The 23020-nt window shown below is 34.9% G+C and overlaps 1 protein-coding gene across 5 annotated transcripts in view; it reads right to left on the bottom strand.

The window, feature by feature from the left end:
• The window catches only part of tln1 (talin 1), a 178761-nt gene that overhangs the window by 81929 nt on the left and 73812 nt on the right, over positions 1-23020 (bottom strand). For all 5 annotated transcript variants that reach the window (XM_039759572.1, XM_039759574.1, XM_039759576.1 and 2 more), the window contains exons 3-10: positions 10864-11025; positions 8687-8784; positions 7154-7283; positions 5854-6006; positions 5636-5778; positions 1973-2100; positions 1131-1191; positions 294-398 (exon numbers count right to left, since the gene is read on the bottom strand). In XM_039759572.1, the coding sequence (XP_039615506.1) occupies positions 294-398; positions 1131-1191; positions 1973-2100; positions 5636-5778; positions 5854-6006; positions 7154-7283; positions 8687-8784; positions 10864-10993 (948 nt within the window). In that variant the 5' untranslated portion in view covers positions 10994-11025. The remainder of the gene's footprint in view (positions 1-293; positions 399-1130; positions 1192-1972; positions 2101-5635; positions 5779-5853; positions 6007-7153; positions 7284-8686; positions 8785-10863; positions 11026-23020) is intronic.

Below are 23020 nucleotides of genomic sequence, written 5' to 3'. Positions count from 1 at the left end.
CTGTCACAAATTAAACAAATATTAGTTTAAAGAGTTTAAAGTACAATACAATTTATTTTTTATATAGCCCAAAAAATCACACATGATACACTGTCATTTATTCATGTAATACAAAGAAGTCTGCCCAGCCACCCTTCTAATTTCATTCCTGTTTTCCAGTACAGAATTATCAGAATACGAAGCTTATACGAGAAGCAAAGGGCATAAGACAGGGAATGATTATCATCTTCAGTCTCTTACATTTAAAAAACAATTCTTACATTAAATGCATTCTTTATAATAACAAGCATTACCTTTACTAAAAAGAATGACACTCCATAGGTTTTCAGAGATCTTGCTAGCTTTACATAGCTTACTTTTGCTTCAATTTCAGTCATATTTTGGCAGTTTTTATGAGCCTAGAAAAAGGGAATTATTCATTAATATAATTAGAAGTTTAATCTCATTCCAAATCAAATGATTAAATATACGTTCATGAGTCACCAATAATTACATATTTTTTCTTTAAAATGTAATATATGACTATTATACTTCTGTTCAAAGTAGCATTATCATGTTTTTACATTTTTCTATTTTTTGCAGCTAAAAACAATTTTAAAACAACTTCTATTTTAAAGTAGGCCAATTTCAGTCTTTACCTTGATAAATGTGTTGATGTTCATAAATCAAAGAGAATTCTAAACACACAAAATGTAGACAATTTTAATATTAAGATAGTAAACGATATTATGACAGGAAGTACAGTCATTTCTGGCAAACACTCTGGATGATGCATTAAAATCAGGCTTAAGACCTGTGATTTGAGCATCGCCATCACCACCAGAATGCGTAAGCAAGTGTGGTAAATGAGAGGTTGCTGTTGTTAGCTCTGGTTTTAGTTTGTGCAAACTGATTTTCACCTCAGCCTGTTTGTCATTTAAAACTCTGTTAGAAAATGTAAAACTCAAAAGAACAGCCAGAGTTTGCCTTTTTTCATGTGAATAATTGTCTATATATTATACTATGTACCAATTCAGAAAATATACAATGATAAGAGAGACAAACAAAGTCAATAAATGAAAAATTTTTGGACAATTCTTAAGTTTTCAGATTACGACATGGAAGAGTTTACTGGGATATAACAAACATACCTGAAAGATTTTTTTTTCTCCTTTTTGCTTAATGTACTCTTTTGGCAGAAACTCTTTCAAGCTAACCGAAAAAAATAAAAACGTATATTTAGTTTATGTGAAACTGTCAGCAGAACATTTCAGTTCATAACCAGGTCTTGACAAAATACAAAGCTTTATTGGTAGCATTACAAGTAAAACACTTCAGTGATCCGCTTAGATCTTTATTGTTTAATAGACATCAGTTTTCTAGGATGCTTTTTTAGTAACAAAAAAAAGCAACTTTATTGATTCCAAGAACTAAAAAAATACACAAAATATTCAGTTCACTGTTGGTTGGAGCGAGAGCCTTTAGTAGCAGCACTCGGGTGCCAGTCCATCGCAGGGCAGACTCATACATGCATGTAAACTCATAGCCACACAAAGTTTACCTAGAGTTTATATATATGCATGACACTCTGAACAGGGTGGAAAACTGAAGTATGAGGAGGAAGCCAATGGAGGCATAAAGAGATCATCCAAACTCTACAGCACCAAAGCTAGTTTCTGAACACAGAACTTTGGAGCTGTGTAGCACCAGTAAACACTGTGTTGTAACAAAGATCTGTATAGAGAGTTTAATTTGTATTACATTTTTACTTTTACATGCCTTTGAAGCATTACATAATTGTGTGTTCTGTGAAGGGCATTATAAAAAAAATAATTACAACAGACTTCACAATGCATGCATGGCCTTTAAATTGTACATCCATTGTAAGACAAGATCTATTAATAAACCATTAATTGTCACATTTAAAAAATAGAATTCACTAATACATCACTTTCATCTTGTTTGTGTAAAATGTGAGGTATGCATGACTCACTCTAAAAATCCAGGCTTGTGTTTTTGCTCATTATGATCTCCAAATTGAATCTGACATTGATATCCTGCAAATTCACAGGCTTTTTCAAAGGAGACTGGATGGGAACCATTAAGGATATCATCTCGAGCCTTTTTAAAAAAATAAAATAAAATCAAAAGTATTATTTTAACAGCAAAAAAATGTACTTTTTCTAGCATCAAATGTTTATTAAAATAGATAATAAACGAGCTTTATGTAATAAAAGATTAAAACAGGCCTATCGGTGCCAAGACCCTCCCATTTCACCATAATGACCCCCGTCCCCAACACCACCTTGGAATAACTATGGACAAAAGATATTGTCTGAGCAAGCCAACAAGAGAGGTGCAACCCACACAATATTCCTGAAAGCACAGAAATTAAAAAGCAATTGAGTGATAGTGATGATGTGCCATCCCGCATTAGACCACCTGCACCACAGAATGCCATTTAGCAATGTTGGAAATGGAACACCCATTAATCTTACCAGCTGACAGCTCAAGAACAACAAGATTGTAAGAAGAGGCTTTCAAGCATATGAAAGCTCTGAGATTTCCAGAAAGTGCCATATGAAAATATGAACTTTTTAAGATGACTTAAATTAACTTGAAAAGCAGGCTTTTGATGTGAACAATCAGATCAATGAATATTGTTCATCTTTTGTACCACGTTTCTCTTACAACAGTCAAATTTTTAAAGTATCCCATCAGACAACACATCTATTATACCTAATTCTTGTCAGTACCCCTAAAGGATTAAGAACATAGTGAAGAGCACAAAGACAATAAAATAACATTTGCTTCTGCCAATGTTCAGAGAAAAAAAAACGGCACATTAGTATGCATGTAAACATTGCCCGTTATTCTAAAAGTCACTAGTGAGTAGCTGAATGATGTAGATGTGCGGTATCATAGTTTGGAGTTCTATCTACTGTATATTATTTCAGATCTAGCAGGATTACACATGTCCAATGCTACAAATCAGGTAAAAGGATTCACAACCTATTTGAGGGACAGCAGTTTTCTACTCTGATTCATGAGCACTGTGTTAGGTGAGATCCTGTGTGCAATACATGAGGGCTAGCATTCCTAAACATGAGCAAGGGTGGCAGGCATAGAACTAAAATACTGGTGAAAATGAATCACAATCTTTAAATTACAAAATGAAGTTACTTTCATTCACCTATTCCCCAGAGTTGAGGATTTATTTCCAATTCTCACTGACACACTCAATGTTACGGAGCTAGTAGGAAAGCCGTTAATATAAACTTCAATTAAGGGTCACAAGGACAACAGCTTGTCAGCATGCAAAATAAATCCAAACCTAAAACGCGTAGACAAGCAGTGCACACCCTCTTAGAATATCTCATATGCTCTTGATTAGATGGGGCAGATTAAAAACGGAATGACCACAAGAAGCAAAATAACCTACTATACTGCTGGAAAAACATGGAATTTAGGTTAGCTGCTTCCAATGAAGCTATGCTTACTGTTATAAACCCACCCAAATTAACTGTAAATTATAGTAATTCAGCTAACAGGAAACAAATACATCTTGTAATAGAAATCTTGACAAACAATAACAAACTTTTCTCTCGTTAACAACAAAAACTTAATGAATTTCTCAAAAGATTCCTATATATTTTTGATTGCCACAAAAAAAAATTAAAATGCTTTATCTCCTTGTTATGAACTGACGAGTCATACTTTGTGGAATAGCTCCTTTTTTATAAAAGAAATTGCTTTGTTCTTTTATTTACAATTTAGCCTTGTCTTTAAAACGTGTGGGGTTCCAAATCTTATCTGTCCTTGCTTCCCATCCTTTGTACAATTTATCACTTACTCTGTTCCCCTGATTGCAAACTCACAAACCAGTGTCTACATTATATACAATGCTTTCTAAGGCATTATATTACCCACTATGAATTAAGTTCAGTGTGGCTCAAAGATATTTCTCCCACTCCTTCAATTTCACAGAATTTAGTTCTTAAATATTGTCTCATTGGTTTCATAGAATTCTAATCATCAATAAATTCAGTTGAAAGATGTTACAAACCCCAGCCCTCTAAACGATATGCTTGGGATTGTCATCTGACCCAAATTGTCACTTCTGCTCCCTGAACATATCAGGTACATTTATGCATATGTTTTGGGACTGTCCTATGTTTAGTTTTTGGTTTGGGGTGTCTGATTTCTAATTGCCACACCTGTATTAGCATCCCTTTGCTTCCCCACATTTTCCTACTTCTAGACTTTTCCTAACTTCATTTATCTATTATCCTGCAGATAGAGACAATTGCTGGTAATCCCCCAATTGTTTTTCTGTCTAGAAGTCTTCCTTTATAATCTGATCCTTTTGGAGTTGTCAGCAGCAAGCACCAATGGAGCACCTGGCTCTTATATTGATAAATTGACAGATATGGTACAGCTGGTCTGCTCACAAATGCACCCATGTCCGGGTCACAACCCTAATCTTTAGCTCTTCATGGGGTCGATGCTGTGCTGTTCCCTCACTTGCTGGTCTCTAAAGGGTTCTTTTATTCTATTGTTGAAGTTATTACAGTAATATTAAAGTAGAGGGGTTGGGTTGTGTTATGGGGTGGTTTGCCAAGCAAAACTGTAATTCATCTTATTATGGCTTATGTGCCACTTTAAAGTGTTTTTTGTATTTCAATAAAAATCTGATCATTAAAAAAAAATCTAAAGAAAATTGCTCTTAATGTTGGCAATAACGTTCTACCTGCATGGCAGAAACCGCTACACTCAACAGCTGACATTTCAATGTGAACACTCAAAGCAGGAGTTTAAGATTATAGTAGAACAGTGTTTTGTACAGAATGAACATATAACTGTAATCATGGCTTTGGGATCTGAATGACATCTTCAATAACTAAAGTGAATAAACAAAGTTTGAGACTAAGGCTAGGCTGCACAACAAGTTAAAAATGCATATATAATTATACATATAAAGATTTTATCTAAGGTTGAATTCAGTTTATACTTGCTAAATTTAATCATTTCTTATTTGATTATAAGTGATTAAAAGCTATTATTTAGAAGATGTTAGGGATAACCATTAGACCCAAAATATCACAATTTGACAGCTGTTTTTCAAGGTGTTGGCTTTTTTTGTACAAATACTGCGCATCTTTTCTCTCCATTTATAACTTAGCTGTTCCTAAGGTTAGTCATTGAATAAGCATTAAAAAATGCTTAGACGGGTTAATGCTGTCTCCTTATGGATGTGAATTCCCACTAAGTAACAAAGTCTATGTGGATTTTTCAATGTTTTTCTCAAGGTTCTCAGCCTTTACTCCCATGTCCCAGAGTAATGCAGTTTAGGTTGATTGGTGATTGTAAAGTGACACTGTATTACTGACTGACTGGAAGGTCCCAGCACACCCTAGAGCCTGTAAACTGGACTGAGTGGACTCGCTTTATGCATTGCTCGATGCATGAGTGAAACATTGCAGCCCTTTCTAGAAACACTTGGGTTGTTTTGCATTACATGCGATTTTCTTGATGAATTGTTGAGTAAGTGGAATAATTCTAAGCAAATGCTTTTCAAAATTAATTATAAATGGGTACTGCACTTAAAAATTTTAGAAATACTCAGCTATTTGTCTATGCAACCTTTATTCTGTACCTGCACATATAGCAAGTTGAGCTGCACTGGATCTCTTGAATCCACATTTTGGTCAGAGTAGAAGAATTTTCTCCTCAGAAGAAGTGTTTCTGTTTCTTCAACACCCTGTTCGCGCAGTGTTCTACCATGATCTAGCCAATTTACTGTAAAATCAGAAGTTAATGTAAACAGGTGAACTTAGAGAAAAAAGTTACTTAAAAAACGCTAAAAATACTTACAATCGTCATCAGTATGGAGTTTCTGTTTTAGCTTTTCCATCTTTTTATCATCCCTTAAAAGAGTTTTGTCCTTTTTAAGAGTTCCTGTGTATTCTTCTTTTTTCTCTTCCCCAATATCATGGACAAGTGAATATTCATCGTAATTTGTGATGCCTATATAAACATGGAGAAATGGACAGAACTGCATATATTACCTTTCGGCACAGAACATGCATAAACCAAATTATTAAGTATATACTGTAAAATATACTAAGCATTCTGTCCTGCATCTACAGCACAGAGCTATCCAGAAAATCTGCAGTTAGATTAGACTATAGATTTATTGATTTTCATAAATTTTGTCATTAAGACAATAAAGGTCTTGAAGGTAAGATCTTCAATTGAGGAAAGAAAAAAAAAACACTTTGATACACTGTAATATTTATTATCTATACTGAAAAAACTATGTCAGTCAGAACTCTTAAAACAATCACATATAGGTTTACAAATTTCAATACTATTATTAAAAAAAAGTAAATAAATAAATAAAAAAACCTTAACAGCTCTGCTGGTTGTAATCATTGTTAACTCTTCAAGATGCATATTTCTAAAAGTGAATCATACATACACACTTTCTCAAGCTCACATAGACCAAAATAAACCAAATAAGAGATTTAAAAGGGACAGAGTCTATCCTGGCAGCATTGTGCATAAAGCAGGAACCAGCTCAGACAACGAATCTTAACACTTAACAAAAAAGCTCTGTGAGGACCTCAGTAAGAAAGTTGTAGATTCCCATGAAGACAGAGGGAATTGTACAACTAAGAATTTCCTCTCCAAAAATCTTCACTGTACAAAAGGAACATATTTAGCATTTTGCATTACTTTCTTTGAATGGTCCTCTAACAAATCTCACTTCACAGGAAACTGGGACAGTCCAATATGGACTTATCCAATACAAAGTCACAGACTGTGTGTGTTAATAGCAGAAGGAATGGATGCATCAGTGGAAACATCCCTGGACTGTACAGATTTGTCAGTCACCTTTCAATATATTCAAACTGCACAAACACTTTTATTCCTTCTCACTATCATAACTAACCAGTATCAAAATGTAGACCAGACACCATATACTGAATACAAATTCAGTCTCAAGCTAGCAAAAGCTGTGTAAAGTGGTTTTATTTTGTCATTCTTTTGAACTCATAACATAATCAAAATTATTAAAGAACAATTTAAAAATGACTATTTGCTCTAAATAACAATCTGTTATTTAAGATATATTTGTTAATACATATGAAAATCTAGATTAAGGACTCACCTATTCTTGCACAGATTGTCATTAGAATATCACTAACAGTTTTAGAGTCATCAACCATAACCGTTTTGACTGTTCCATCAAGCATCCTAATTTTAAGGGGCCTCTGCTTCTTCTTGTACTCCAAAGTATCCTACAACAACATAATTGAGCAGCATATAGTTAAGTTTATATTAAGTTAGTATTGATTTTATGGTAGAAGAAACTTCTGTTTCGCATACATTAGACATAAATACTGTATAAATTACATATTGCAAAAATACAAGTACGGAATATAATTGATGGTAAAACAAATCTATCATACCCTGCTGACTAAGTTTACATGCATTTATGTGAAATTTGTGGAAATTCTGCCCAGACACCTCTGCATTCGCTACTAAAGTTTTTACTAATACTCATACACTTCTACATACATTCTGCATTAAAGCTTTTTTAATGAAGACATTCATAACTAAGATATTCTCTATAGTGTTTCACTCACACAACTTTAATCAAAGAACACTGTAGATACAGTAGTTCACTATTTTATTTCGTTTTATTGTCTGTTTTGACAAACACACTGAGCTGCAGTTTACATTTCTCTAATGGAGATAACTGGTTTCAAAAATGTACAAAAATATTTTCAAATATATTGTATGAGATTCACTCATAAACAACTTTCAAATGTTCTGCAACTTAAAAGTTACAATTCACTCTAAGTGGCTTAATCAATCCTGGGTATCCTTAAATGTACAAATAAAAGAGGCACAGCTCATACCAATTAATACTCACCAATGTGCTGAAGGCATTCAGCCTGGTATTTATTGGGTTCAAGGACCAAAGTATATCCAGCACCAGAAACTGGACCTGAATGGGACAGCAACCCACCACAGGGCAGCACTGAATTTGCAATTTATATCACATATTAAAAATTGTGAATCTGCGTTTTGTTGAATTTAATCTTACACCAACTCATATAAATGTTCAGTTGTTAAATTGAAATAAATGTTTGCTTTAGTAACTTTAACATGCCTGCTGGGAGTAGTCTATTTTAATGGGACTTTTAATACTCAAACACACAAAAGCATTTTGAATTTCAACAAAGCAAGTCAAAACCAAATACCTTGTTAATGTTTGATTATTCAGCTCTGAGAAATTAGGAATGACAAGACTGACCTATGCCAGTGTCCACAGTATGAATGCATTGGTACAAAAAGGAAACTAAAATTTGATCTCAGAATTAAAAAAAATATATATAGCTATTTTTAATTTGGTACAATTACCTAATGTACATGTTGTAAATGTATAATGGTTATTTCATGAGTATGACAAGGCATTACTATTTATGATTCTTCATGATCCATCATGGTCACCAACCATTATAACCTGAATAATCATTATTTGCATTTTCAATTCTGGAAATGTGTCATATGTTACTGTATGTGTCTCAAATCTGAACAGCAGCAGGGATGTAAAAATGTATATAAAATTACACAAGGTTGAGGATCACTTAAAAGTGTGAGAGAGGCATAAAATTAAAATACTGCACAAACTCACCCCATTTCTCAACATGTAATAATCAAGGGCTTTTCCAGCCTCCAACCATATCCCTTTCTTTGGATCTTCATCTGACAGGAATAGCCCGTAATCATTAGCTGAAAGAAAAATTTACAGTATACAGGTTTGTAGATTTACAAATTTATATTAAGACATTTATGTATAATTAGAACTGGCAAGAATGACAGATGCAATGATAGATTATAATGTAGAGTAAATAACAAAAGTTGAGAAACATAAAAAGAACTTAAAGTAAAGCCTAGAGTACAGAGAATCAGAAAATGTTCAACTTTTTGATTATATGCTGGACATGACTTGTAACTTACATAAAAAATAAATATGCTCCTTAATTACACCTTGCAAAAATGCATTGTTTTGTTGGATGTGTTTATTAGGAAACTTCTTTTCATTAAATTTTCTCCATCGATACAAATTTGTCAAGATACTATGGTAAATCTGTGACGATCAGATGGTGGAATAGAAGTTTTATTCATTTACTTTACTGATATTCAAACAAACACAGAAATAGTTTGCAATTAAGTTGATTATGAAAGGAAATAATTAACTAGTCATGCAGCAGTATGTTGAGAAGCAATTAATACAATTCTAGTCCTTTTCACCTTCTCAAGATACATGAACTAGGACCACAGAGATTTGATAGAGCTGTAGATGTCTGAAAGCATGTTATGTTTTTTGAGAAAAGAAGCACCCTAGAAAAACCAGAAGGGTGCAAGCTCTGGCCATCTCAGTAATATCAGCTCCACAAAGACATTACCTTCTGGCAACCTGACTCAGGCCCAGCACTTACTTCTCAGTTAATTTCTGGTGGCTGCACATAAACAAACTGTACCATACCAGTCAAACATGTCTAGGACAAGAGGTGACCCCACTGTGAATAATGAAGGGATTGGGGCAATATAACATTAAAAGTGCTTGGAAAAGATTTCACTAAGATTAAAAAATTCTGTGTTGACACTTTGTGCACTAACAGAGAGCAGCTCTGCTATGAACAGAAAACTGCAGCTTGCAGATCCTACTATTATTTGTGCTTTACTTATATTAAAAGTTTCTTCTACCTTTCTGGAAGAGGTAAAACCTGATCAAAGTCCTAGTTTATTGGCTGGCTGAGTGCCCACTGGTGATCACAGTAAATGTAATTTTTTTTTTCATGTTCATGTGACTTCATCTAGCCCAATGCAGAAATCTGCCTTGACCTTGATGATGGAACTCTGCTCCAAAACAATAAGCCTAATCATACAGTATGTATTTAGAATATGGAGCTTTACAGATAAATCCCACATGAAAATGTTAAGAACATGCAGATTATACACAGAATATATTCAAAGAGTTAAAGAAGCTGTATTTTTGTGAACTGTTTGCAGTAGACAAGCAATTAAGAATGTCATTGTATGGAGTAATGTCAATAATCTTGATAATTATCCTAATGCACATTTTTAATATATTATAAATTACAGCATGCTGTGGAATATTCTGAGAAAATGACTGGCTGTGCTCTTCTATCTACTGCAGACCATTATGCACCTCGTATCACTAACAATGTCAAAAGGATCACCACAGACTCATCTCAACAGGTCACTTGTACCAAATACTTCCCTCTGATAAATACTTCAGGTCAATTAAAACCAAAACTAATATATATAGTATCTCAACAGTTTCTTTTACAGAGCCACAGCCTTCTTTCCTACCTACATGCTGTCTTTAACAGAACTGAGGGAGACAACCAAGGCCCCACAAAAGTAAATCTAAAATGTCAGAGACTTGCTGTCTCAATTATTTTATGAGTGAATAGCCAAATTAAAAGCTAATATTGAGTGGTTGAACTTCCTATACCCGAGACATGATAACAAAGCAGACCTTATCAGAGTGAAAAAAAAAAACAACCTGTAAATATACTGGACAGCCCAATGTGAAGATACTATCTAAAGTATACAATATTTACTGCCCTCTCTCGCAGTCCTCAGAAACCCAGGTTTTACAATGGGGTTTCCCCTACAAACAGATGCCTTAACAGTATGCTCCATTAGCAGCTATCTCATGACGTTTACAAATTAAAGGTAATATCAAGTCTTGTTTAGGAACAGAAAGCTGTGGGAGATCATTAGGATGACAGTAACAAAGCACACTCAAAACATATGAGGACCACAAAATACACTTACGTTGGCCAATTTGTGCTTCAGGAACCCTCTCTCGTATAATGCGGCAGGCATCATACACTACAGTAGAAGGTTCAAATTGCATAGTTTTCACCACATTTCCAATACTGATCTTCAATGACAAGGCCACCATGGCGGCTGCTTTTAATTACTTCTTTTCTTCACCTGAAGAGGGGGAAAAAGAAAAAAAAATGAACATGCATCCTGATATGTCAACTAAAATTGAATATTTTTAATTTCTCATAATTAAGTTAATTATGAAAGATAGAACATGCACAACACATGGTAATTTAAGTAAAACTGTTAGGTGCTAATTCAAAAAAGCCAAACAAATCCCACTGCAACAAGAAATACATTATAAATAAAAATAAGAACCTCTAATAAAGTATGTGTATAACCATTATTAAGTTGTGTTGTACTGTACCACCATAGCTCTCATCACATACTGCAACACTCTTGACTCTTTACTTTAGGGTTAGCATGTTTTTCACTTTTCTCAGAAATTAACTAACTTATATAATAATATCTCTTGCAAGCTTTGAAAATGAATTAGTTTGGACATCTTTAAAAACTGAAATAAAAATGATGCCATTTTCTATATTTAAGAGGATAAAAAGTTTACTCTCCACAACAAGCAAATACTATAATGAACACATTACATCTCACTCCCTTAAAGAAATATTCAACCCAAAAATAGTTTTTTATATCTTACTTACACCAAGTACTTCGAAGTTGTGGCTGAGAAAAAAAATGAATCTCATGGATTTTATACAGAAAGGAAAGCAAAATATATACAACATAATATAAGCAAAAAGTGCCCAGAGTTGTACAAAGGCAAAAAAAAATTTCCTTTCTGCATGAAAACATGAAAATAAAATTTTTTTAGTCTACTATTACAAAGTACATCAGGTAAGTAACAGTAGCGGAAAGCCTTTAAGTATCATATTGACTTTTACGTAACAGTTCTAAGTTGGATCAGTTCATTCAAGGATAAGACCTTCCAGATAACCCTGACCATCAGATGAAGCATCATGCACCTTTCTCTACCTAATGCACGTTGAACTAATGTTCCAGATATGGACCTACTTATATCAGATTAAGATCTTATCAGCTATATGCTAAATATTGAGTTGTATATTTATATACTATAAAGTCTTTGTCTAACAAGGATTGTTAGCACACCCGTGATTATATATGACTGATGTATCTTGTGGAGGTCTGAAGGCATTTTTGTTTAATACATTTTTTATATTTACTTGTACTTCTTATGTATCAGGGCATAACTAACAATCACCTAGTCAAAACTAAGTACTAATATTGATTAAATTAAATTAAGCTCAGGTGAAAAAAAAACTCATGGTTGATTAGTGTTTTTTCAAAGCAAAAAATAAATATGCAAAAGCACATACAGTACACAATGCATATAATTTACACTACCAAGTTCATTTTCTTGTCGTTTGCCAACAATCTATTCTAAGGTGAAGTTATTTTTATACAATACTTTAAAGGACACACAATGAAAAAAAAACTATTTAAAGGAAAAATAAAAGGAGCTTCTTATTTTGGAAGTTCCAAATATGCTTCTCAAATTCAAGAGTAAAATACATAGGAAGGGGGAGCAGGTGTAATAGAAATTTGATGTCCTTCAAACTCCATTTTCATAATTTACAATGTTCTTGTCCTGAAGGCAATGTTACAAATTAAATTTGTGACATTAACAAAACAGAGTGGGAGCAATGCAATGTCTGGCTAGTCTCTTGTATCACTTAAAGCACAACAATATTTGAAGTTTAAGCAAACAAAATGCAGTAGGGGGCAATTATGTAGTTAAAGAAATCAAAAAACATCTTAAAACTAGCAATTCTCCTAACTGCTTGAATGGATCAAGTTATATTGAATATAATCACCTCTCAATCAGTAGACACAATCACTGAACCATATATACAGCATCGGAAAGCAAGTAATTACACACAAGGACTTATCCTACTGCACATTTTAAAAGCATGTAATACAAATCAAACACATATACAACACATACACTTTACATATAGTATAGGTGTATCTATATGTGAGAGAGTGTGTGTGTGTATATATATATATATATATATATATATATATATATATATATATATATATATATATATACACACACACACACACACACACACACACACACACACACACAGAAATATATATGTATGTACACAAATACATAAACAGACATATACATTTAAATACATATTCAACACTATGTATATATGTTATATAGTATCTGCCAAATAATACAAAGAATATGTGACACATGTTGCTGGGGCCCATCAGGTGACAGACTTTTGCTTCAAACCTTGGACCATCAGCACCTGAGGCAAAGCCTCTGATGTTACGCCATGGAGGCTGGCTCGTCTATTTGACAGGGTGTAGATCAGAGTATTACATGCATAGGTCTGATCACAATCTAATATTAGGGTGGTTACCTACCAGGTAACACATGTGGTTGGTCGGCCAGCTGGCAGACATCTGCCACGTTGTCTCAGTTCTGAGAAGTAGATCATACATGTTATATAGTACCTGCCAAATAATACAAAAAGTACACAACACGTTTCACCCTATTCGGGGCTCATCGGGTGTACACACTTTTGCTTCTCGTAGCGGGGATCAGAGGTGAAAGACCCGTATGCCTAATGATGAAGATGAAGTATATATCTTGTTGTGAGGCTGATGTGTGAAGACAGGCAACTTCTACTTTCCTTCTGCACTGATAACCAATACTCCCGGATGAATTCTTGTTATATCATTGTAAACTTTCATTTTAAGTAACAAGCTGCAGTTTGAGTGACGTGTGACAAGTTACTTGGCTCATCTTTTTTTCTAACCTGCTCAATTTTGTACTTATGAAAATTCAGAACTAAATCCTGAAAGCAGCCTTTACTTTGCAATGCATTTATTAATGGTAAGCATAATTTTAAAGTAGTTGACATGAACAACACAACTACAGGGCAAACAGCCTTCTGTTGCAGTTTGAATCCTGCAGGTTAAATGATTTGCTGAGAGATAATACATAAAGCCAGAGCAGACTTTCTGATGTCCATTTCAAGTGTAACCTGTTATGATCATTTTTCCTGCTTAATAAATACCTTTGGTCTTATAATACTAAATAATGTTCTAATAAGCAGTCCAGTAAAATTTCTTCAAATATTGAAAAATTCACATATGAACTCAATAACCACACCGGGGTTTTTTTTTTTTTTTTAACCAGGATACAAAATCTGACAGGAAGATGACTCCTGGACAGAGCCTGGAGCCACTTATTTTTAATCCTATGAGTCTAAGCATTAGCATGGGGTAAAGTGACATGAAGTCTAACTGTCTGTTTGAAAAGGTTGTAAAAATACTATACCTATTTCAGTCTAGAAGTATCTGCTAAGTACTTTACTCAGGTTGCAGGTTTTGGAAAAGCGTATCTGACTCATGCTATTATTGCAGTGTTGGTAACTTGCAACTAAAAAACTGCTGCAAACATGTCTATCCATGATCCCATTTTAGTGAAGAGTTCCCACCAATATATTTTACCTAAAATATCAGATTAACAAGCAAACTTTGATATGTTTTGCACAAAGGTTTGCACTAGGATTTTTCAAATTGAGGGCTGGTCTTCCTCTTGTCAATCAGTCACATAACATAACAGCACAAAAAGCATACATCACAGAAAACATAACATGCATTCTAAAACTGGCTGCATGAACAACACCAATTATGAATCACAACCATACAAAGAAATGTCAGGCAAAAGAAAAAAGAACAACATTAAAATACTTGTAGAAAAGAGACTTGCTGATGTTCATCTTGCTTAATAATACAAATTAAATAAACTCCAAAAGAAATTCATGTAAATTATGCATTTACATTTTTATTGCAAAACCTGATCTCACATATTCACCTTTATTGCTGATGATTTTATTTAAGGAAAACAAAAAAAGCTATACTAAATTACAGGCAACTGACCTCCTAGATCACGGGTGTCGAACTCCAGGCCTGGAGGGCTGCAGCAGCTACAGGTTTTCATTCTAACCCTTTTCCTAATCAGTGACCTGTTTTCACTGCTAATTCACATTTTAATAGCCCTGTTAGAAATATTCAGTCCTCTGAATTGATTAATTTCCTCATTAAAATGCAGCCAAACAGAAATGAGACGTGAAACGAGCCAACAGATGACCAGATAAACTGGGGCTTCAAACTCCAACCAGTTTCTTAATGTGAAGAAAATTCTTGCTGTTAATTAAACTCGTTATTTAATTCCACGGCTTGTTGTTGCTCTCGTTCTGCCACAGCTGACATTTCAAAAACTGATGATTTTCTGTTTCTCATAAGAACATCGTCAAAGTGTTTTGGTGAGTTGAGAGATCAACCTTACTGAGACCTTCACCTTTCTTTATTTTCAGATATTGTGTGATGTGGCGGCTTGTTTTGTGTCTCATTATTGTTTGGCTACTAACTAAGGAAACAGAAACTAAAGGGCCCGGGTCAAGTTAATTAAAAGAAGTAATTAGCAGCAAAAAGTGGTCACTAATTAAGAGGATGGTTAGAATGAAAATCTGCAGCCACTGCGGCCCTCCAGGACTGGAGTTTGACACCCCTGTCCTAGATAGAGGCATATATTTTTCAGACTGTAAGAATAATCTAACAAAATGATTAACTTATTGTATATCAGTAAATAAAAACACTATGTTATACTGCATTCATTTTATTAAATGTTTACATCCCTCACAAAAAAGAATTTCAAAACCAAACTGTTCCAGATGAAATATGTATCAGCCTCCAGAACAAATACAACCAACCTCTCTGCTACACACTCCGACTGAGGTTCAAGGGGATCTGTTAGCTGGTGACTCTACAATTACCCTGTATGTGTGAATGTGTGTGTACTCTTATGAAATGGCACCAAATACAAAGCTGCTGCAGAGCCTTGGACAAATTACTGCAAAGGCACAGTCACCCCAAAGCTCCAAATGGGAGAAATACTAGGAAGTGATCAGAAGACCTGAGAAACATATAAATACGGGGTGAGTCAAAATTATGTTAACATTTAAATGGAGGAAACAATTTATTCACAAAACATACTTCATATGTGTAAGATGGTTTACAGGAATGTCTCAACCTGTTCCCAATCATGTTCAACACACAAAAACCAACGAGAAACAGTACCAGTTAAAGCCCGGACACACATTTGGTGGGGAAAAGACGACACCACAGTCCGTATTTTGTCCTTCAGGTCATTGATATTACGAACTTTCCTGCTATACACACACTCCATCATAACCCATAACCAGAAATCACAGGGTGTCAAATCAGGGGAGTGTGGAGGCCATTGCAATGGTCCACCTCGACCTGGAAAGGTGTGGTTAAGGAAAAAAAAATAATCCATTAGTGTTAACATAATTTTGACTCACTGTATATGCTCAGGAGATCAGCAAGATAAGATGGTGCCAACCCAAGTAAAGCTTTCCAAACAAACAATAAAGTCTTAAAATTCAATCTTTTATCTCATAGGGAGTTAAGGGAGAGAAGCCAACATGGGTGAAATGTGATCTCTCTCTTTTTCTTTTGGTGCTTGTCAGCAAACTTTGGGGTCAACTGTAGGTGAGAAACAAATGAGTGTCATACACTGGTATGCAGTAGTCTAAGCAGGACAAAACAAAAGCGTACATAGGCTTTTGCAAATCATTCAATGACAAAAACAGCTTAACCTCAGCAAAAGCGGTGAGCTTAAAACACCTTTAAGTAAAGTTTTTATCTGATGATCAAATTTGAAATCCGAGTTAAAAATGATGCCAAGATTTCTGACATGAGACCTGATGTGCTGGGTTGGAGGACCCAGGCTACTGATGATACTATAATGGACAAGGGAGGGCCAAAACGATAACCTCTGTCTTTGATTCGTTTAGCTGATGAAAATGTAATGCCATCCAACATTTAATATCCTCAAGGCAGTTAGAGAGAGTAGCTTAGGAAACCTTATTATCAGGTTTCAAAGGAGAGCTTTTAATTAGTTACATATGTTTTATAGGCTTTTTAATTAGAAGGTATGCGTTTCTACTGCTGATGAAGCATAATGTTAATTCATTGATTCATCTTCTGAACCTGCTTACTCCAGTACTGCACTATCCTTGTAAGCATCAGACAAGGCAGAAACCAATCCTGCACAAGGTTCAACTCGGCCACGGACAATGACTAATAAATAAAATGAATCTGGTGTCACTAATCAACCTAATCTATGCCTTGCTTTGATATGGAAGAAAACTAGTCTACCCTGAGAGAACTCACATCAACACTGGGACAACATTAATTCAACAAAAAAAGCAACATAGTCTGCATTCAAGCTCAGAGCAGTAGAGTTATGAGGCAACACAACTATTTGCTGTGCTGTCCTTAAATGCAGAACATTAAATTTCTTAGAATAGAGAAGTTTACAATTCTACAGGTTACAGCTTCTCAAGTGGCTAACAGTGCAAAGTTCACTTCTTAAAAAATGTGTACTGCCACAAAAACATCAATTACACTCGGTCAAAAAATAAATTTCAAAAGTAACATGGGTACATGCACATACGGATCCCTCTATGAGAATGTCAGGCCCAGGACCAAGGTCACAGCAGGGCACTCATGAAAACTAAACCAACAAAGTCCCAGAAGCTGAACCTGGCTGCAGTTGAATGGATTTTTACACCCCTTCTCTACTTGAATTTCTACTGATAGGTGCTGTCCTATATTGGTTGGTTGGTTGAGTTAACATATGAAATGGAGCTAGTGTTGATATAGTTATTGTTTGTAGCTCTACAGAATACCTCACAGCTAGTGCAGTGCTAAAGGTTTAGAGTGCAGCTTGGAAGCTTCAGCCACTGTATACTGCACATCCACAAAAACCCTGTGATGCGCCATCTGTTTATCTTTAGTGAGGACCATCTCAGTTCAAGCAAACTGGTGCCTGTGATTTTGTAATCACTTGTAGGAAGGGAAGACAGGCAAATGAGGATTGTGTTATTTCTCAGTTCATGTTATTGTGGGGTATGTTATCACAGAGTTTTATTGTATTTGTGTTTTATTATTGAATGCAAAGTGTGTGTAGGCTATTCCCCAATTACCAGCTTTTCAAGTGCTTTTCATGCTAGTCTTAACATAAGTTATTGTTGTATGGATTCTAAACATCTGCATTTGGTTAAATAACTCACTTTTATTTGATGTGTCTCTAGGCTAGCTTTGGATGGTGGCACAGACTGGGGAAAGGGGGAGGCCAATGTTTTGTCAGGCCCAGGTGGTTGGTGGACTTGAAATCCATCGCTAGGTGCATGTAAGATGCACTAATCAGTGAGAAATTCATGAACTGGGAATACCTGGACTGCAGTTTTCAGCAATCATGTAGCAACAGCATATAATGCGTTTCTGGCAGCAGAAAGTAAACCTTTTTTATAGGCACTCAAACAGCCATCACTATTATTAAATAGTGCTATGTCCAGTCATGTACTAAAAATAACAACTCATACATTCACCCATTTCTTGAACCTGCTTTGTCAACTACAGGGTCCCAAGGTCGCTAAATATTCCCAGTATCAGGTGAAAGTCAGAAAGTGACCCTAGACAAGCAATAAATTCATCACAACAATAAAATTATTGTATATTCCAAAGAGTGATTCAATTTGGAATAAGTAAGAATAAAATAAACAAAACAAAATACAAAAATCAATACGTCAATCAGTGAGTCAGCTGTACTGGGAGAACACTTTCAATACAGTAATGAGTCCCTCAGCTTTCCACATACCACCAACAGTAATCTAAATTTAACAATTGACATGAGTTACTTTTTTCCTGCTTGCAAATTTATGACCTGCTCATTTTAGCTACTGTCCTGGATCGCTTCCCATACACAGGTTTGTTGCCTCTTCTGTGGCTGTGTCCCTTCCCCCTTTACTTTGGAACAAGTTTAGATTACACACTTCCCATAGTAGTAGTAAGAAACCTGAGAGATCACAGAAAACATTAAAAGAGAAAGAAAATATTGTGCATGAATTCTTTTACAAATGTGTACCTGTATATGTGCGATAATTTTAGGTGCGTTCCCATATGATGCAAAAAGTACCTGCTTTCCTCACCATGTCTGTCTGTCCATCTTTCTGCTTCAAACAATTCAGATCCCAGTATGCCAATTCTGCTGAAAACTGGTACCCTTATTCTTTAAGGGAATGTGTCAGGAAAGTTCAAATTTTGTCAAAGTATCTCAAATACAGTACAACATAGAACACTGTTGAAATTTCAAAATGGCTTTCTAAATGTGTAGCAGTAGAGAACTGACAAACTAAGTACAGGGAAACATTCTGTGCATCTAGAAATTTTGGATTTGGTCACCATTTCCAATTTACTTCAGGTTGCCTATTTTGTGTATTTTCCTCTTTTATTTACTTGTCTGACAGATTCTTCGAATGGCAAAATTGATCCCAATACAAGTTAGTAATTCCAGAGAAAGCACACACATGCAAGCTGAACCACTGGCACAGCAGCTAACCTCTCCTTCAACCTAAGGTAAGTTTTTAAAAAAAAAAAAAAAAGTTACTTATCTAGAAACATTAATAGTTTCCTAAATGTGATTGATACCCCATTAGACTAAAAACCATTGTGAATCGGTCAAGAACCATAAGCATACTCAGTGGTTGTAGGTGGTGTTTTATTATTAAACTTCTTTTTCTTTCATCTGCTCTCGTTAAGGGTTGCCACAGCAGATCATCATCTTCCATATCTTTCTGTCCTCTGCATTTTGTTCTGTCACACCCATCACCTGCATGTCCTCTATCACCACATCCATAAACCTTCATTTAGGCCTTCCTCTTTTCCTCTTCCCTGGCAGCTCTATCCTTAGCATCCTTCTCCCAATATACCCAGCATCTCTCCTCTGCACATGTCCAAACCAATACAATCTCGCCTCTCTGACTTTTTCTCCCAACCGTCCAACTTGAGCTGACCCTCTAATGTCCTCATTTCATCCTCGTCACACTCAATGCAAATCTTAGCATCTTTAACTCTGCCACCCACAGCTCTGTCTCCTGCTTTCTGGTCAGTGCCATCATCTCCAACCCATATAACATAGCTGGTCTCACTACCGTCCTATAGACCTTCCCTTTCACTCTTAGTGATACCTGTCAGTCACAAGTTACTCCTGACACTCTTCTTCACCCATTTCAACCTGCCTGCACTCTCTTTTTCAGCTCTCTTCCACACTGCCCATTACTCTGTACTCCTGATCCCAAGTATTTAAACTCATCCACCTTCGCCAGCTCTACTCCCTGCATCCTCACCATTCCACTGACCGCCCTCTCATTTACACACATGTATTCTGTTTTGTTCCTACTGACCTTCATTCTTCTCCTCTCTAGAGCATATCTCCACCTCTCCAGGGTCTATTTATGATAATTGCACAAGGTGCATTCCTACTGGCAAGAATTATACACAAAAAAACTAAATTAATAATCTCCAATTTTATTCCAGAATAATTCTACCATGAAAGTCCAGCATGTAAACAACTCCTTTACAAATACTCAGAAATGCATTATTTAATAACCAAAATTTTTAAAAAGTTGTGTACTATTCACGTTAAGACACTGAATAAAAATATAACTTAAATATTGCAGATTGAGTAGAGTGTAAATATAGTACATAAAACAGGTTAATAAAATTATTTGTTTGCTACTACATGCCTGACAGCAGATCTCTAAAGGTATCCGTATGTTTACAGAAAAATCATCTATTTAAAAAAACAACTTTAAAAATTAGGTTTGACAGGAGACCAAAGAACTCAATATTTAGTACTGCTGGTTCAATTTGCAGGATTTCATTAACATAATGGAAAAGTTACATCTGAAGTAATAATAATGGAATTAAATGCAGGAAGCAAAGGGTTATGGTGATGGGAACCTTTTCAAAATTAGGTGATGATAACGGTGGTGTCCTTCAGGGATAAATGCAGAGAACGCAACTCTTTTTAAATTATACAAACAAGTTAAAAAAGAACATTGTCAGTAAGCTGGTTAAGTTTCTGGATGATGCCAAGGGCAGGTAATGTAGAATCGGTTGAATCATTACAGAGGAACATACAGGCTAGGGCAGATATCTAGAAAATTTAATTTAATTAAGAAAATGTAAAGTAATACATGTACAAAATAGATTTAGATTTTAATACATAAATGGGTGGTCTAAAACGTGAAAGCACACCTTATGAAAAGGATGTGGGAGTCATAATGGACTCACCACTGTGTATATCCAGAAATTGATGGAAGTAATCAAGAACGCTTATAGGAGGTTAGGTTGAACAGTACTAGCAGTACTACTAAGATGGGTTGAAATCTAAGTAATCAATGTAGATCTCTGCATCAACACTTGGAGTGCTGAATCTATCAAAATATATTTTGTAATGTGTGTAGTAATAAACTGCATGGCATTTGTCATACTAAGTGATGGCACATCACAAGTATGTGTAGAAATAAAAAACTTTTCGTTTTTCATTTCAACAAATGGCAACTAACAATCATTAGCACTGATTTTACGAATCCCATGCCAAATGAAATAACAGAGACACAGCAACCAAACAGACACACAGACAGTTGTTCTTTTATTAAGTTGGAGGGGGCAATATGTGGAGTAGAAGCCAAGGGAGGTTATGCTTAAGTTATAGAACACACTAATGAGGCATCACCTGGAGTGCTGTATTCAGTTTTGGTTTCCATGTTATAAAAAAAAAAAAAAAGACATACCAACACCAGACAAAGCCCAGAGAAGGACAACTAGGCCAATTCAGGGACTAAGAGGTATACACTATGAGGAGAGACTAAAGGAGCAGAACCAGACAGACATTAAGACAGGACATTATTGAAGTTTATAAAAAGACTTTGTACAGTTGATCCCTGCTGCTACTTTAAAATAAATTCCGCAACAAGAGCAATGGGGCACAGCTAGAAACGTGTTTAGGGCAGATTTTGCACAAATGTTAGAAAGTTTTTTTTCATGCAATGAACCAGAGAGGCATGAAATAAATTACTAAGCAGTGTGGTGAAGAGTAAGACTTTAGGTACCTTCAAATCTTGACTTGATCTTATTTTGGACAATCTAGTTGAATAGAATGGACAAGCTTGTTGGACTGAATTTTTAAGTAATTTAATTTTCAAATGTATTCACTTTTGAAGTAATATTTTGTACAAAAATGTCTGGTTCTATGACTGAAGATATAAGTCATTCCCTTAAGTGCTAGTTACTTTAAAGTTCTTCAGTTCCCAAAACAAACCGCTCAATCATTTTTATACAGAAACAACTAGGGGATGGGAGTACATAGTTCAATTAATATTTTTCTCATAAAATTAGAATGACACAAGTAGTATTAACTTACTAAGCAGACTCCACAAAACATAACACTATAAGATCGAAACATATTCATTAAACATCACTACAATCTAAAGGCTTCAAGTTTTATAAAATAATTTTGCAAGAGAAGTAGAAAAGCTATTACAACCAAACAGTATTTACATTATTTTTTTTTTACTTTTAATATACCAAGAATTCTCTGGAGAGGCTATAAATTTTTGGTCAATGTCCAGAAACTATGCTGAACGAGCAACAAAATGCTTGTGTGCGAAAGATTTATGAAAGCACTCTTCCCGCTACCTGTGCGTAAATCTGAATTACTAATATGGTCGAAAGTATAAAATAACCTTGAAAAAAACTAATAGTTTTAACAACAACTTCAAAACATGTGAAAGTCACCAGGCATCATTCCCTTTCTACTGAGCAATTAAAAAACATAAGATATTATCAAATTTACGTGTTAATGTAATGCATGTGTAGATTCTTAAATATTATTTTTGGGTTATAATTTTCATATTTTGATGTTATTTCTGTCAATTTTATTTATTATTGGTTTAATTATGTACTGTGTCTTTTAAGTTTATTTTCTACATGTTCTCTGTTTTTTATGGGTGGAGCCACCCTGACATCCTCCCTCTGGCTATCTACGTCAGACAGAGGACAGGGCACATTGTTTGAAATGACAGTGACTATTGGTTTTTGCTTGTGGATATTTTAATTATTTTCTGCTCTAGATTCTGGTTTCTGATTACAGATTGTGTTTTGG

The sequence above is a fragment of the Polypterus senegalus genome, chromosome 7, assembly GCF_016835505.1.
Source record: "Polypterus senegalus isolate Bchr_013 chromosome 7, ASM1683550v1, whole genome shotgun sequence".
Lineage (NCBI taxonomy): Eukaryota > Metazoa > Chordata > Cladistia > Polypteriformes > Polypteridae > Polypterus > Polypterus senegalus.
This window is presented reverse-complemented; position numbering and strand designations above follow the sequence as displayed.